Source organism: Cyprinodon tularosa, unplaced genomic scaffold, assembly GCF_016077235.1.
Source record: "Cyprinodon tularosa strain WSP-4 unplaced genomic scaffold, ASM1607723v1 ctg90, whole genome shotgun sequence".
In the NCBI taxonomy this organism is placed as follows: Eukaryota; Metazoa; Chordata; class Actinopteri; order Cyprinodontiformes; family Cyprinodontidae; genus Cyprinodon; species Cyprinodon tularosa.
Genome location: NW_024039674.1, coordinates 2,033,329 through 2,047,828, shown reverse-complemented (window position 1 = coordinate 2,047,828; position 14,500 = coordinate 2,033,329). Strand labels below are relative to the sequence as shown.

General features: G+C 38.9%; 1 protein-coding gene across 1 annotated transcript; it reads left to right on the top strand.

Moving 5' to 3' along the window:
- Positions 1-2,211: 2,211 nt before the first annotated feature.
- Positions 2,212-10,094, top strand: foxj1b (forkhead box J1b). The gene is made up of 2 exons (XM_038274064.1): positions 2,212-3,314; positions 5,013-10,094. Exons 1-2 carry the CDS (start codon positions 2,724-2,726, stop codon positions 5,856-5,858), a joined length of 1,437 nt encoding a protein of 478 aa, XP_038129992.1. The 5' UTR covers positions 2,212-2,723; the 3' UTR covers positions 5,859-10,094.
- The last annotated feature ends 4,406 nt before the right edge of the window (positions 10,095-14,500 follow it).

The following is a 14,500-nucleotide window of genomic DNA, read 5'->3' as shown; positions in this document are numbered from 1 at the left end:
ACTTTGGCAGCCCTTTAATATCATACAGCATAGGATTTGAGAGAGAGATATCTGTCCCATCACATTTCTAGTTTTTTTATATCAATAATTTAACTACTTATATGCTGATTGTAACAAATTTTAATACTCAAAAGTACCCACCACACATTGTCAGACTTACCCCACTCCAACCCCTTTCTGCACATGACATCTTATTCCTAATTGCTATCTCTTAACTTAAATCTTAAACATTATCATCAATTTGGCTTGATGCCTATGTGAGGAAACAATATTTCTGGGATACTTTTCACATCATGAGTCCAAACATAAATAAAATACAATCTATAACAATACAATTTTATTGATCTCACATTGGAGAAATTTAACTCTGCATTTAACCCATCCCCTTGGGGAGCAGTGGGCTGCCACCATGCAGTGTGGGGTTGAGGGTCTTGCTCAGAGAGTCAGATTGGCAGTCTGTGGGAGTGAATAGAATAGAATAGCTTTATTGTCATTACCATGTTACAAGTACAGAGCAACGAAATAAATTCTCTGCATGTAACCCATCCCCTTGGGGAGCTGTGGGCTGGCATTGTGCAGCGCCCGGGGAGCAGTGTGGGGTTAATTGTCTTGCTCAGGGACCCAGAGTGGCAGTCTGTGGGAGTGGGGCTCCAACTCAGAACCCCAGGATTCCAAGCTCTATGCTCTCTATGCCACGAGGCCACCACTCACCCTAATGTAAAATAGAATAGAAAATAGAATAGAAAATCTAATGTAATTAAAATAAGTTAAATAAAAAAAAAAACAATAAAAAGCTGCTCCACGTGAGAAATAATGGTTCAAAACCCTTTGAAACATGGCATCATGCTAAAGTTGGGAGTATATATGTCTACACCCTAAAACTACAGTGTCCCCAATAATCACAAGTGATTAAATGGGAGGAAGGTCACTAACTTTAGACAATTGAATGTATTGTGAATAAGAATGTACTGGAAATGTGTTGTTAGAGTCACATTTTTTACAGCCATTGTATCTCCACACATTTTAGAAGTAATAATTAGATGCTTGACAGAAAATGTGATCAGACCCTGATTAGTAAATCTTCTCATAAAGGATCTTTATTGCACACATTTAATTGACACTTAAAAGCAGAACATCTACATCCATTAGGAATTAAGAGACCTGCAATTTGAACTGCAGAAATAATCCACATGATGGCAGTGTTCACGTCTTTTAAGAGCGTGATAAACTTGTGATAAAAACACCCCTTCCAGGTTTTTATAACTGTCTTAAGACCTTAGAAAATCCTCATTTATTTACTATTACTACTGACATAATGAAAGTCAATATTTATTGTTTTGTTGTAATTTTTTTTGTTGTTGCGTTGAACAACAACAGAAAATGATATAATTTGGTTACAAACGAAAAGTAGATTTTTGCAACTTTAATCCATTTAGACATAACGTTTGTGGCACTTATGTAATGTAAAAATAAAGAGAGTTAGACATAATTATGGGTCGCATGTTTTCTGCACCATTTCTATTTTAGTCGAGGAGTAATGGATGAATTAAAAAGTTTTGGTTTATAAAGTTAGGTAAGTTTTTTTTTTTTTTTTTTTTTTTTTTGGTGGGATTTTTTAAATTCATGTTTTAACGGGATGATTGTAAATAATAAAAAAATAATAATAACAATCAGTTAGAATAAAAATAAAACAAATTACCCTCATCATTTAACAAAAAAAGTCGGTATTAAAGGAATATGTTCAAATAAAACATGTCACCCATCCTTGATATTTTTTTTCCCCTTTTACTAATTCCAACCAGGACCTTCATACTGAAATTTATCTGACCCATAATTGCTTGTCTGTTGAGAGAAAAATAAGTTCTCAAACTGTTTTGGAAATAGAACAGTGCGAACTTTTGCGCATTAAGGTGACAAAATGTGAAAACAAGAGTTTTATTTAATGCATTTTATTAAATGAAGTGACACTAAAGATTTATAGAGCAGAGCGGGACGCACGGCGCCTTTTTCTTTTAGCGCGTCTTGGAGCCATTACGCGCGCAGCAAAGGTCACATTTAACTTGTTTCAGGCATTAGGTGTTTGTTCTTATGGCTGCACTCTTTTCCACTCATCTGAGTGGGAGAGTTCAACATCTGCAGGCCTGCAGGGAGAGGTGGGGGTGTTGGAAGAAGGTTGGGGCTAAAAATGAAATATCTGCGCAGCCAATCAGCAACCCCCCCTCGGGTATTTAAAGAGACGGTGGGCAGTCTCTTGGGCTTAATGAGAAATTGTATTCTTTTCAACCTTTTCAAATCCTCACATCTTTTGCTCTTCTACATCCAGCCCATAAGAGCTGCCCGTCTGGATGACTCAAACCCCGCTTTGCTTTCAGCTAATTGTCCTTTTTTTCTGGAGCTCCGTGCGCGCTGGATGCTCATCTCCCTCCCCCACCGACTTGTTGCGCACAGAGGAGCGCCACTGATCCCTCAGAGAGAGAGAGTGAGGCAGGAACCCACTGCAACAGGTGCATTCACAGCATCCTCCCCAGCTGAGCACCAGGGGTAGAGAATTTACGCATCCTTTTTGCGGGGATTTCAATCAGAGGCGCTTTTGTTTGTTGGACAACTTTAGATTTTGTGTTCTCGTATTTAACTGCTTTTATTTTTATTTTTCCACTTGAAGCAGTGAACCCAAACTTTAAATGCGTCAGTAAGACCCGTTCGGTCCTTTGTATAAAGCCAGAATGCCCGTTTTATCGAGTCCTGACATTGCCAACAAGTTTAAGGAGAAATGGCTGGCTGCGTTCCCGGAGGATCAGGCCGGCGGCTCTGACTCTGCCCCCCTGGATGACAGCCTGACCAGCCTCCACTGGCTGCAGAATTTCTCCATCCTCAGCGCGGACCCGGAGCGGATGGTTGGACCCGGCCCGGACTGCTCATCCTCCCAGCACCAGCTCTTCTTCAAACGCTTCCCTAGAGCCGGGACCGACTCACCATCCAGCCCACCTGCTGGGGATACAGCCGCCGCCGGGATGGCGCTGTACCCCGGCAGCCCTGTCACCTCTGGCAGTGAAACCACCGCTGCACCACCGCGGTTCCCCAGCTGCGCCCACCCAACACCATCCTATCCACATCCACAGATCCAGGTCCAAGCGAGCCCGCTGGTAGAGGTGGATTACAAAACAAACCCTAAGGTCAAGCCTCCATATTCCTACGCCTCTCTCATCTGCATGGCCATGCAGGCCAGCAAACAGCCTAAAGTGACTTTATCCACCATCTATAACTGGATAACGGAGAATTTCTGCTACTACAGACACGCAGAACCCAGCTGGCAGGTAACCGAGCCCGGATAGGAGTCTGTTTATAATTAATGAGTCTGACAATGCTGAGTTAAGGTGGGGGGAGGCTTAGCAATTGACTCCAGTGTCACCATCACACACACACGCAATGTTAGGAGTCCAGGACAACAAGCAGATCTTTTCTTTATTTGAACAGGTAAAATGAACAGGTACTAAAACTTTTTTTTAATTTTATTTTGGATCTTATAGGTGACAAAGCAGCAAATCATCATCAAGTCATAGGAAAGTCTTATGGGGTTTTCAAAGTTCTTAGAAAAATAAAATATAAATCACAGAAGCTGTAAAGAGTTCAGTAACTTAAATATTCACAGCTCAGGTGAAATTTGGTCTTTTTTGTGAGGGTAGGTGAAAGTAAAATAAAAATGAAAAACATTTGTCCTTCATGAAAATAAAAAAAAATTTGACAGAAGATTCAATTCAGTTTATTTCCATTTCAAATTCACAACACATGTAATCTCAAGGCACATCACAGTTCACCAGATCATACAGTCAAATTGATTCAACATTTTTTATCTAAGGAAAACCAGTTGATTGCATCGGCTCATTGACTCGAAGGCAATCCCTCACACTAAGCATGACTGTAGCGACAGTGGAGAGGAAAAACTCCCTTTTAACAGGAAGAAACCTCCAGCAGAACCAGGCTCAGTGTGAGCGGCCATCTGGGGTTTGAGGCTGACTGGGGTTCAAGGAGACAGAAACAGAGATACAAAAAGCAGCTGTAAAAGGCGAAAGTCCAGGAAACACGCAGCCAGGCAGACGAGCTCTGAGCCAACATTCATGTCAGAGGATATCAAAGGATCAGAATATACTGAATATACTGTGTCCATGGTGAAACATGGGGGTGGCATCATCATGCTGTGGGGAGGGAAGCCAATCAGAATTGAAGGAATGTAGAAAAACAACCTGAGATTGGGACAGTTTCACCTTTCAGCAGGTCAACTAGCATCCAAACAGAAATACAGTGAATGGGTTAGATCACAACAGCTTTGTGGGTTACAATGGCCTAGTTAAAGCCCAAACCTATTTGCAGCAAAATAATAAAAAAATATATTTTCACTAACAGAAAAAAAGGATGGTAGATCGAAACACCAAAAGTTTTAAAACTGTAACAGAGAACAACAAGAGAAGAATTGACCCATGAGGGCAAGTTTTGACAAGTTTTGCGTAGTCAAGACAATTTAACCAAGAATCATATAACCTCAGATTGGTCTATTGGCCAGTCAGATAAAAGCAAGATAATATATTACTTATATAAGCTAATGTTGGAAACTTTTGGGGTCATCCAGACTTTTTAAATGGCCTCTTCTTTGAGTTTACAGTACATAGGTGGGGATGAGGGGACAGTGGCTGGAGGAAGCATTTGTATGTGTGGATGTGTTTTGTGTGTGTGTGTGTGTGTGTGTGTACATATGTCTTAATGAGGGCTCCTGAGAGAGCTGGCAGCTAAGCACAGCTGATCATGTTTGAAATGCTCCGAGCCGCCTGTTACTAGAAAGCCTCATTAGGTACATTTGCTTCCCTATACAAACAACAACAATATCCCCAACGCCCACTCCGCTGTCTACTGAAAAAATTGACTTTTTTGTTTTTGTTTTCGCATGACTGATTGTTACTTGTGTCTGTGACCATGTTGAATGTGTTTTTTTTCCTATTTTTGTTTTCCTTCTGGTACAGAACTCGATTCGTCACAACCTGTCCCTCAACAAGTGTTTCAAGAAGGTCCCCAGACAGAAAGACGAGCCTGGGAAGGGGGGCTTCTGGCAGATCGATCCTCAGTACGCGGACATGTTTGTCAACGGTATCTTCAAACGCAGGAGGATGTCCGCCAACCACTACAGCAGCAGCAGTGCAGCACAAAGACAGAACAAGCTGGTTCAAGGCTATCACAGCAGCCAGAACACCTGTCCGTATCAGGTGGTGGGCAATAAAAGGAAGCACCTGTCCTCTAAAGACCATAGCAAACTAATGAGATCTACAGATTCCCCTCTTTTAGCCATGGAAGCTAATAAAGCAGACAGCCTGAAGGGGGACTTTGACCTGGCGTCTGTGTTCGATGATGTTCTCGACGGCAGCTGCAGCACCTTTGAGGATTTGGATATCAACACGGCGCTGAGCTCCCTGGGCTGTGAGATGGAGGTCTCCATGCATGGGAGGCAGTACGCAGCAGGCCTGGGGAGGTGGTGTGCAACCGGAGACATGAACCATTACCAGTCCTACAGTTACCTGGAGCTGAGCGGCGCTTCCATGGAGAACTCCATCAACATAGGAGAACTCGGTGTGCCTCAGCTGCAGCAGCCGTCGCAGAGGCAGCAACAGCTGGAGCAAGATCAGCTGCTGCAGGGACATCTTCATCTGCAACAGTTCGATGAGTCCGCCACGCTTTTCCCAGAGCAGCCGGGAGAGGCAATGCTGCAGCCGTGGGAGGAGATTAAAGAAGAGCCGCAGGCCATTCCTCTGACTCTGGATCAAGGTTTTGGTCTTTACGAGGGCTTCTTCACAGAGATGCAGCAATGGGAGTGAGTGGAGAGCTGTAGGTGAATTCAGACTTTAACCAACATGAACCAAATACTTTATCATCCAGTCAGTTAGATGAGCTTAATTGCTGGTTTTGTCTCTGAATAAAATGAACTGAAATGTAACCCAGCTACAGATCTAATCTCCCTCTGAAACCTTCCAACATCCACTGCATTATTTATCTACACTGATGAGCCATAGCATTAGGGATAGCAGTCTAATTGAGAAGGACCTCATTTTGCTTGTGAACTAGCTCATGAAGAAAACAGAAAAAAAACAGAGTATGGACTGTGGATCATTGGTCCCTGCTGAGAACAGGTTCTTTGAACAGGGAATTCTATCCAATCAGATCAGGATCTGAGCTATAAACTGATATAGATGGTGTCTTCTTCTGATCACTTCAAGGTGATGCACTACGTCTTAATAGGGCTCATTTTGGTCAATGCTCCATCTGTAGCTTAATATTGTGCTTCACTGTTCTAACTTATTTTCATTTCATGCCTATGAGCAAATAATCTTTTATCCAATTACTTTTCCCAGTGCAGACCAGTTTAAATGCCATTGGAGTAATCTGTTTTATTGAATATTACAGATAAACAGTTATAAAAATGCCCATATCTTATTACCAAGATGTTCACAGGTCATTTTCTAAGGTCAAGTCTCTTTGCATACTGGTCATTCCAGATCTTTGCCATTTCGTAACCCATTTCCCTTCTCCATTTTGGACACAACCCTTTGTTGGTTGTACTGAGCCAACCTGTGTTACTTGTTGTCCACCAAGGAGCGTTATGTTTTTGTTTTAATAACCATCAGAGTCACAGTGGGTTAGGGTGCCTATGTCCAGCAGTCTACGGGCGACAGGCGGGGTATACCCTGGACACGTCGCCAGTCAGAGACACACGAGGACACACAACAATGCACAGACACACTCACGGACAATCTAGAGACACCAATCAACCTAACAGTCATGTTTTGAGCTGTGGAACGAAGCACCTAGAGAAAACTCACACATGCATGGGGGGACATGCAAACTCCATGCAGAAAGAAACCAGGACCTTCTTGCTACAAGGCAACAGTGCTAAATACTGTGCCACTGTGCAGTCCTGTTATGGAAGCCTACAATTTAAAACAAATTTCTGCCTTTTACTTTAAGCTTAGCTTTTTACTTTAAGGAAATGTGTTGCTACAGTATGACTCCAATGAAAACTATCTGTCAATGGTTGGTCACAAGGTTCTAGGCCTAGAATCCTAATCTGTCATATTTTAAGGGTGGAATCAGAAGGCAAAGCAATGGGGAAAGTACTTTTAGTTAATGAATAGTATACTGTAGCTTTTTGATTCTAACCTTCATAATTCATAAAAATACTACAGCATAAAAAGTATGTCCTCTGGTGTAAGGATAAAAAATGATAATAAAATGATGATAAAAAGGTAAAAATGGAACAGGATCCTTCTCAAGTCTTTAAAGGGACGAGTCCAAGTCAAATCTAAAGTTCTATTCATAATCTGAAATTAGATGCGTGACATCTAGCCATCCTAAAACAAAGAACGGCTGTATGTCAGAAAAAAGAAATCTTATATCCTTTATCCTAACTTATTACATAGATATTTATAATCTTTCCATAAACATAATATCCAAGATGTAAAAGTACCCGTCTACCTGCTGTGGGTTCTACAGAAAATGATTCATGGTATCAATATTAACAATAGTAATTACCGTATGTTAGATTACCAGAAGAAGAATACAATGGAGGAATTGAGTTTAAGCGTTTTAATGCAGACCTCAGTCTGAGAGTAATCTTTGTGGTTTTAATTCAAAATTACAAAGATTAACAGATTTTTACGCACCATTACAATCCTGCAGTCTACAGACATTCTTAGTTAGTAAATCCAAAAGACTCTCTAGCAGTACCACATGTGCACCTATGTCAGAGACTGAGTCGTGGTGTTCCTACTCAAGCTAACTTTGTGGTAGCCTTAAATAAAACAAAACAACTTGGAAGCTGTGTTTATCTTCTCTAATATAGGCTTCTGGCACTGAAGGTGCATACCCTCAGGGCTCACTCTTTTAATAACACTTAGTTTACAACTTTAAGATGATTTTAAAGGTTAGAGATCAGGGTCTTACAATACCAGTGTGGGGGGAAAGAATGGTGATGAAGCCTTGAATATGGGTTACATCAGCTTCTGACAGATCAGCAGGGACTCACCTTGATTGCAAAAACAGTACACCACTCACATGTTCTCTGTAGAAGACGTGGCATTAATGGGAATTATCTGTCTGACTGAAATACCCTCCTAGACCTCCAGCTTTATCCATATGTACATTTTGCCCTGAGATTACTTACCATTTTTTTAAGCATGCAACATCTTTGACATGCACAGTGTCTATTAATTATATGTGATTTCCCAACAACTGCTTTCAACATCTCCAGCAAGCTGAAGTTTCCTATATAATCTGACACTTAGTTAGACTTACAGTCAGTGTGTTGAGAGTATGAGGTAATGCTGAATTATAAAACCTCTCCTGGTGGGTAGGAACTAATCACTGGTTGTTACCCATTGTTAGGGGGAAATCAGCTTATTTTGGTAGTAAACAAAGAGTAAAAAAAGTGCACAGGTAGAAAATGGCAAAAGGCTGAAATGACCAGCCTCTCACTCAACTCAAGCCCTGGGCCCATGGGGGAGGTTTGGTGTCATATAAGGCGTTTGACTGGGCTGTGAAAATAGATGAACAGTGTTCCTCATCCTACCTGAGCTTCTCTAATCATACTGTCATGGCTGATCGGTTCATCTTTTTGTCTTTCAAATACAACGGAGTGCAGTGTGTTTCATAAAAAAAATAAAATGGTGCAAATTGCGATTCTTTTTCACTGATTTAAAGTGGCTGGACAGAAGACATGCCAGTGAAATAAAGATCTACGAGATCTTAATCTGATGTGGTTTTCTTGTGAAGAATCAATGAAGGAGTAACAATGGAAAAGAAGTGGCTACGTGCACAAACTAGGATGAATACTACGTTTGGAGGTGGAATGAAGAAGAAATATGAGTGACCTGATTGTTCTGTGGATCCTTGCTATTTCGGAGTCTTTGGTCTTCAAAGCAACTGGACCAAAACACAGTGATCCTCCATCAAAGGACTCTCTAGAGAGATGCAAAGCAGGCAGGATGTTATTGTGCTACATTAGCATGGACTTTTCTACTAACATTGAGAGAAGTTGTCCTTTTTATGTGTAATGATGACAGATGAAGCTAAATTGAGATGTATAAATTCAGATTCAGTAAGAAATATCATAGAAATCAGTCATCCATGACATTATAACATAGCTGATTTAATATATATTCACTAAAGTATATAGCATGTGGCCTGGCAGGCAGGATGAATCACATCTATCCCCTGATTTGTGTTGCAAAGCAGAAAATGAAATTAAAGATTATGCACTTTTTATAGGACGATGTTTGAAAATGATACCAGGCTGGTTTTTATCAGGATGTTTTGTTTTAGTTGGTTGTCGTGTTGCTTTTGTACCACTGATGCTGATAAACAGGAAGCACACCATGCTGCAAGTGGCTCTTTTAGCTCACTGATCTCCACCCTGCAATAATTCAAACTGGCTAGTACTAGTATGCTTACAGAAAAGCCCTGTTTTTTATAAATATATGTAAATGTGGGTATTTGTTTATGATTTTACGCCAAATTTGTCGATGAAAAATATGCAGTTTGCTGTTGTTTCTTTACTGATTAATCAGAAAAGTCTTTGTTTTGTTTTTTTAATTAACTGATGTATATTTTTCCTCGTTGCTGTTTACTTTTATGTACAATTTCTTTTACTACAACCTGTTTGTTTTCTCAAATCTTATCAGAAATGAAATAATGAGTTTAGGGAATATGTTTGGAATTAACAAGCTGGATTTTTCTCATTGTAATTAGTTATTGTTGGTCAACTTTGTGTTTATTTGTACTTTTTTAAGAGGTTTGGAAATGGAATCATGCCTTAATGCAATAAAAGGTGTCAGTACAACATCGTTTTACCTCATAGCTACACTCAGCAGCATAGCTTGGTGACCAGGTTTATTGTTTGAGTTAAAGGCTTATGTGAGTAATGGAGAGATAAACTGTCTATCAGGGTTTATCATTAATCAGAACAGGCTCAGAATTTTCTGCTTATTTAAAAAAAGGTAAAGGAAATGGTAGTTGTGTTGGGGAGGATACATATTTCAAAAGAAACATTTCTATATAAATAAATACTATACAAAAGCAGATGCTTTTTTAACATTATAAGGTATGAACATTGTTAGATCACAAGAAATTTTAAAAGTGCCATTTTTTCATTAATAAAACTATCTGAATGAGAAGGACAACATTATTGCAGCAACTCAGATGAAATTGGTAAGATTTAAGTTTTTAATCATTAAAAGTCAAACACAACCACACAATATCTGATAGTTTTACTATTTTAACTCATTTTCATATTCACCTAAACATCAAACAGCTGAAAATCGCTTCTTTTAAAAAAGGAAAAATCAATTTTTAAGAGCTTCTACCATGAGATTTACTTATGTCCTTAAAAAAACGCTGTTGAGAGAGCAGATTTTGAAAAAATTAAGCCCCTCCACCTGGTGCAGAGATTCCCTTATCCAGTTTATCTAGACCATTGTGATATTAGGAGGGTTGTTTATTTTTAACTAAATGCAACATAAAAACCCAATATGGCTGCTAAACAATCCCCTAACACTTTGTTTTCAATCAAATACAACATGACCTCCCATTCCTAATCTGTAGGGTTCAGTATGACTGATCAACCCTTTTCAGCTGTAACTTCTTCAGCTCTTCTGGAAACCATGAAGAATCTTTGAGAATTCTTCCAGAAACAAGAATGGCAATTGGTTACCTGTGGCAGAGATTCAACAAAAATAATAGGTTACATTTTATTAAAAAGTCATGTAATAGTTTGCAGTTCTAAACATATTTTACTTAGTCTAGCTCATGGAAAAGTGGCTCTTTGGATTGGCCCTTAGTTTTTCCAGGTCATTCCAGCTTATCCCCACTAAGCTCTAACATACTAGTCTTTATAGATGTTGCTTTGGGCTTCTGTCATGTTGAAAGGGAAGAGGACTATCCCCAAATTTTTCCCATAAAGTCGGTAGCATGTGTGACAGTGTATACCTCCCAGTGAAGATCCTTAGCTGATTGGCCAATGGCAAATCCCTCTGGCTAAATGGTCAGAGTCTGCCTGACTTTCACCTGGGAATCTGGGGATCGAATCCTTCAGATTGCCAGATGGAAAACCATCTGTCATTCCAGAAGATACATCTCCGCTGCTCTATAGTCCAGTGGCAGCAAGATTTACTCCTCTGAATCCAACGAAACACTATGAATTGTTGCTAAGCTTATCTGAAGGCCACGACTGGAGTTCTGTGGTGACTGACGCTGCAGAAAGTTGGAGACAGCCCAATCCCAAACCGGCCCCTAAGCACTAACCCTGAACACTACCCTCTGTTTGATCATTCCTCTGGTGGGTACGCCACATTAAGTGCCATCCCAAACGTGGTTTGGCATGGGAGGCTCGCTGGAATTGAGCGGAGAAAACATTTTCTGCTGGTTTTACTTCTTCGTCACACTGACAGAAGTCACAAGTTAGTATATAAAAAAAACGTATTTAATTAAAAAATGGACGCTCTTTGAAATAGTTTTATTTGGCCGTATACATTTGGTTTAAGAAAGGGGGCAAATGTTTTGTTAACATGCACCAAAGAGCTACAGCCACACACATTAGACATCGCTGTGTTGCCATAGCAACAACTGCTTTCCTTTTCTGTTGGAGGGAAGAACGCGTCCCATTCTCTTTTATACCCTCCCACCTTCAATCAAGGCACCTTCCACAGCTGCGAGTATGACTTCACTTGAAAGTTAAGGGTTAGTTCTTAGGGGATGGTTTGGGGATTTAACCTACTGCTTTCTATTATGTGCATCAGCATCATCACCCCTGCTCCATCAGCTTACGTATTATATCACCTCGTAGTTGAGTTTCTCTCATTCCCAACAGTTTCCACCTTGGCATGACCTTTGAGAGCTGATAGATGGAGATTTATGATTTAATTCAATTTGACATCTAAACCTGTTAGACAGGTTGTCCAACCACCTGGAGCTCAGTGGATTCCAACCATGTAATCCGCTGAGCTCCTGAGGACAGTCAATTCTTTCACTAATATTTGTAGAACAAGGCTGTGTACCTGAACGCTGGATTCACTACACCCTGAGGCCACGGAAGCAATTAAAACGCCTAATTTCCATAATTTGGATGGATAGGCGAATACTTTTGGTAGTGCATAGATAGTCTTGTCTTTTATTTTAGAATCATTTAACCATCTACTTCATCCTTTTTTCATTTTGGACTTGTGTGGACCGTTTTTTTTCCTAATACTAAACAACATATTTCTGTGACTATGTTCCTTTCGGGTAGCATGTTTGAAACATGAGATAAATTGTAATGGTCAATATAAAAGTAATTGACAATGTAGAGCTCAAATAAAAAACAGTACATGGAAAAAGTGTACATGAAGGCAAACTATCAGGTCATGCGAAATTTAAATCTTGTACGGTAGAAATGAAAGCAGTCACTGAAAACATTTAAAGAGGCCAAGGGGTGCAAACGTTGTGCTAATAAATTATTTTACAGCAAATTTAAAAGGTCTTGCAAACTCAAATGCACAGCGGTAGACTCATTGCGATCCTTGCAGAAATTACCATGGAAACCAAATTCAGTTTGGATGCACCATTAGACGGGAAAACAAAAAATGAAACTGAATGGAGAAAATACATGCAAAGGAAAAATGCTGCAAAAAATTTAAAACAAAAGCTGCAAGCTAGAACCGCATAGCGGAACTGCTCCACAGCACTAGAGGGAGACTGCTATCATCTCAGATGTTACCAGACCCAACAGACCAAGGGCGTAAAAACAGGATGTTAAGATTTAAATGAAAATGTAACTTATCTTCCCCTGCATAGCATCACAATCATGTTTTTGTTAAGGTTTTGGTCAATATATAATAATTTGAGTAATTTGTCTCCCATTAATAGTATGGAGCCCTTCTATTATGCAAGGTTAGTTTGCATTTTTTCTTAAATTGCAGTTGGTTTTTGCTACTTGCAGCATTTTTACATGCGTTCTTGTTTTTTTTTTTGTTTTCCATACAATAATTTGAAAACACTATGGTTCTGCAATTTCGGATTAAGAAATGAAAAGAAAATCACATGTAGATATTTCTATTCACACATTAGCTTGATTTAAAAAAAATGCCACATCAATGCTAAATCCTGTGATCCTCAGTTCTGATATCCCCAAAAAATTGGGTCATCCTAAATAAAAATTAAAAAAAAGTAAAAAAAATTCCCAAAAAGTATGATTTTTAAAATTTTATTTTTAAAACTGTTTGTTTCTATTGAGCAAATTCTTTTTGGTAATTATAAATTGCTCAATTGGTCAGCAGAAACCCAGCTATTAACGCTAACAAATAGATTCTCTCCCACAGTAAATATAGTTTTTTCCTGCTAAAATCTGTACAATAATTTCTGTTTTTGTCCTTTTCTTTTTTTCTTTATCATGCAACACTTTTAACCTCAGGTGTTTTGCTACATTTTTGAAAATAAAAATGATGATTATTTATTTCCGATTTTCTTATATAGTAGATCAGTCTTGTCTCCAAGCTTTTCTAGCAAGTGAGCTGTTTAAAGAAAGTAAAAGCTTTGGTAAAGATCTAAATATATAATGGTATAATAACGTTTATAAAGCACAAAAGCAGACCTGAGTTGCAGGAGTGCTTGTTGCCCAGGAGTCAACATCCTTTCCAATTCAGAGCTCCTTTTGTTTCCACTTCTGCAACCTGCATTTCGTGAAGAGCTGCAAGAAAGATATATTTTATAAGTTTGTACGTTTTTTTTTTTTTTTTTACAAAGGACAAGGAAAATTAATATTTATTCTTTTATTTCCAGTTTTTTTTTTTTTTTTTTTTTAAAAAAAAACAACTTTATTTTGTTGGAAGACATGGACTTAGGTATCCCTTTTCAAAAGAAAAGCGGTAAAGATGTTTAGACTCACAGTTCAAACCCAGCTTAAATGTTCCACATTCACAAACTAATAGGATTTGTTTGCTCAGTGACCGGGCCTCACTATTGTTATTACTTTTAATAACATTTAATAACTTTAGCACGTGTGTTTAGGATTATATATAAGGCAAGACAAGTTTATTATATTCCATATTTCAGTGGCAAGACGAGTCAAAGAGATGTACGTTGGAAAAAAAAAGATAAAAAAAAAAATTACATTTATTTTTTTTTTTTGGTCACCATACATAAGACTAATGTGCGACTTCAAGGCTAACATTAGTATGCAAACCTTGACCGTACAACAAAAAATTTAGGGGTCTTGTTTCAAACTTTGGACATTTTTCATCTTCCGATTTAAAAGAGAGCGTTTGATAAATCTGAACGTTCCTGTGCAAAAAATGTATTATCTTTATTAATTATGTTAAAGCTCTTTAATACAAATTTTGCTGCATAACTACAGGTGGTAATACTTAGAAACCTTTAAAATTATTGTTATATAAAAAAATTTGATCTGATCTAACCTGGTGTGCTGTCGTCAACA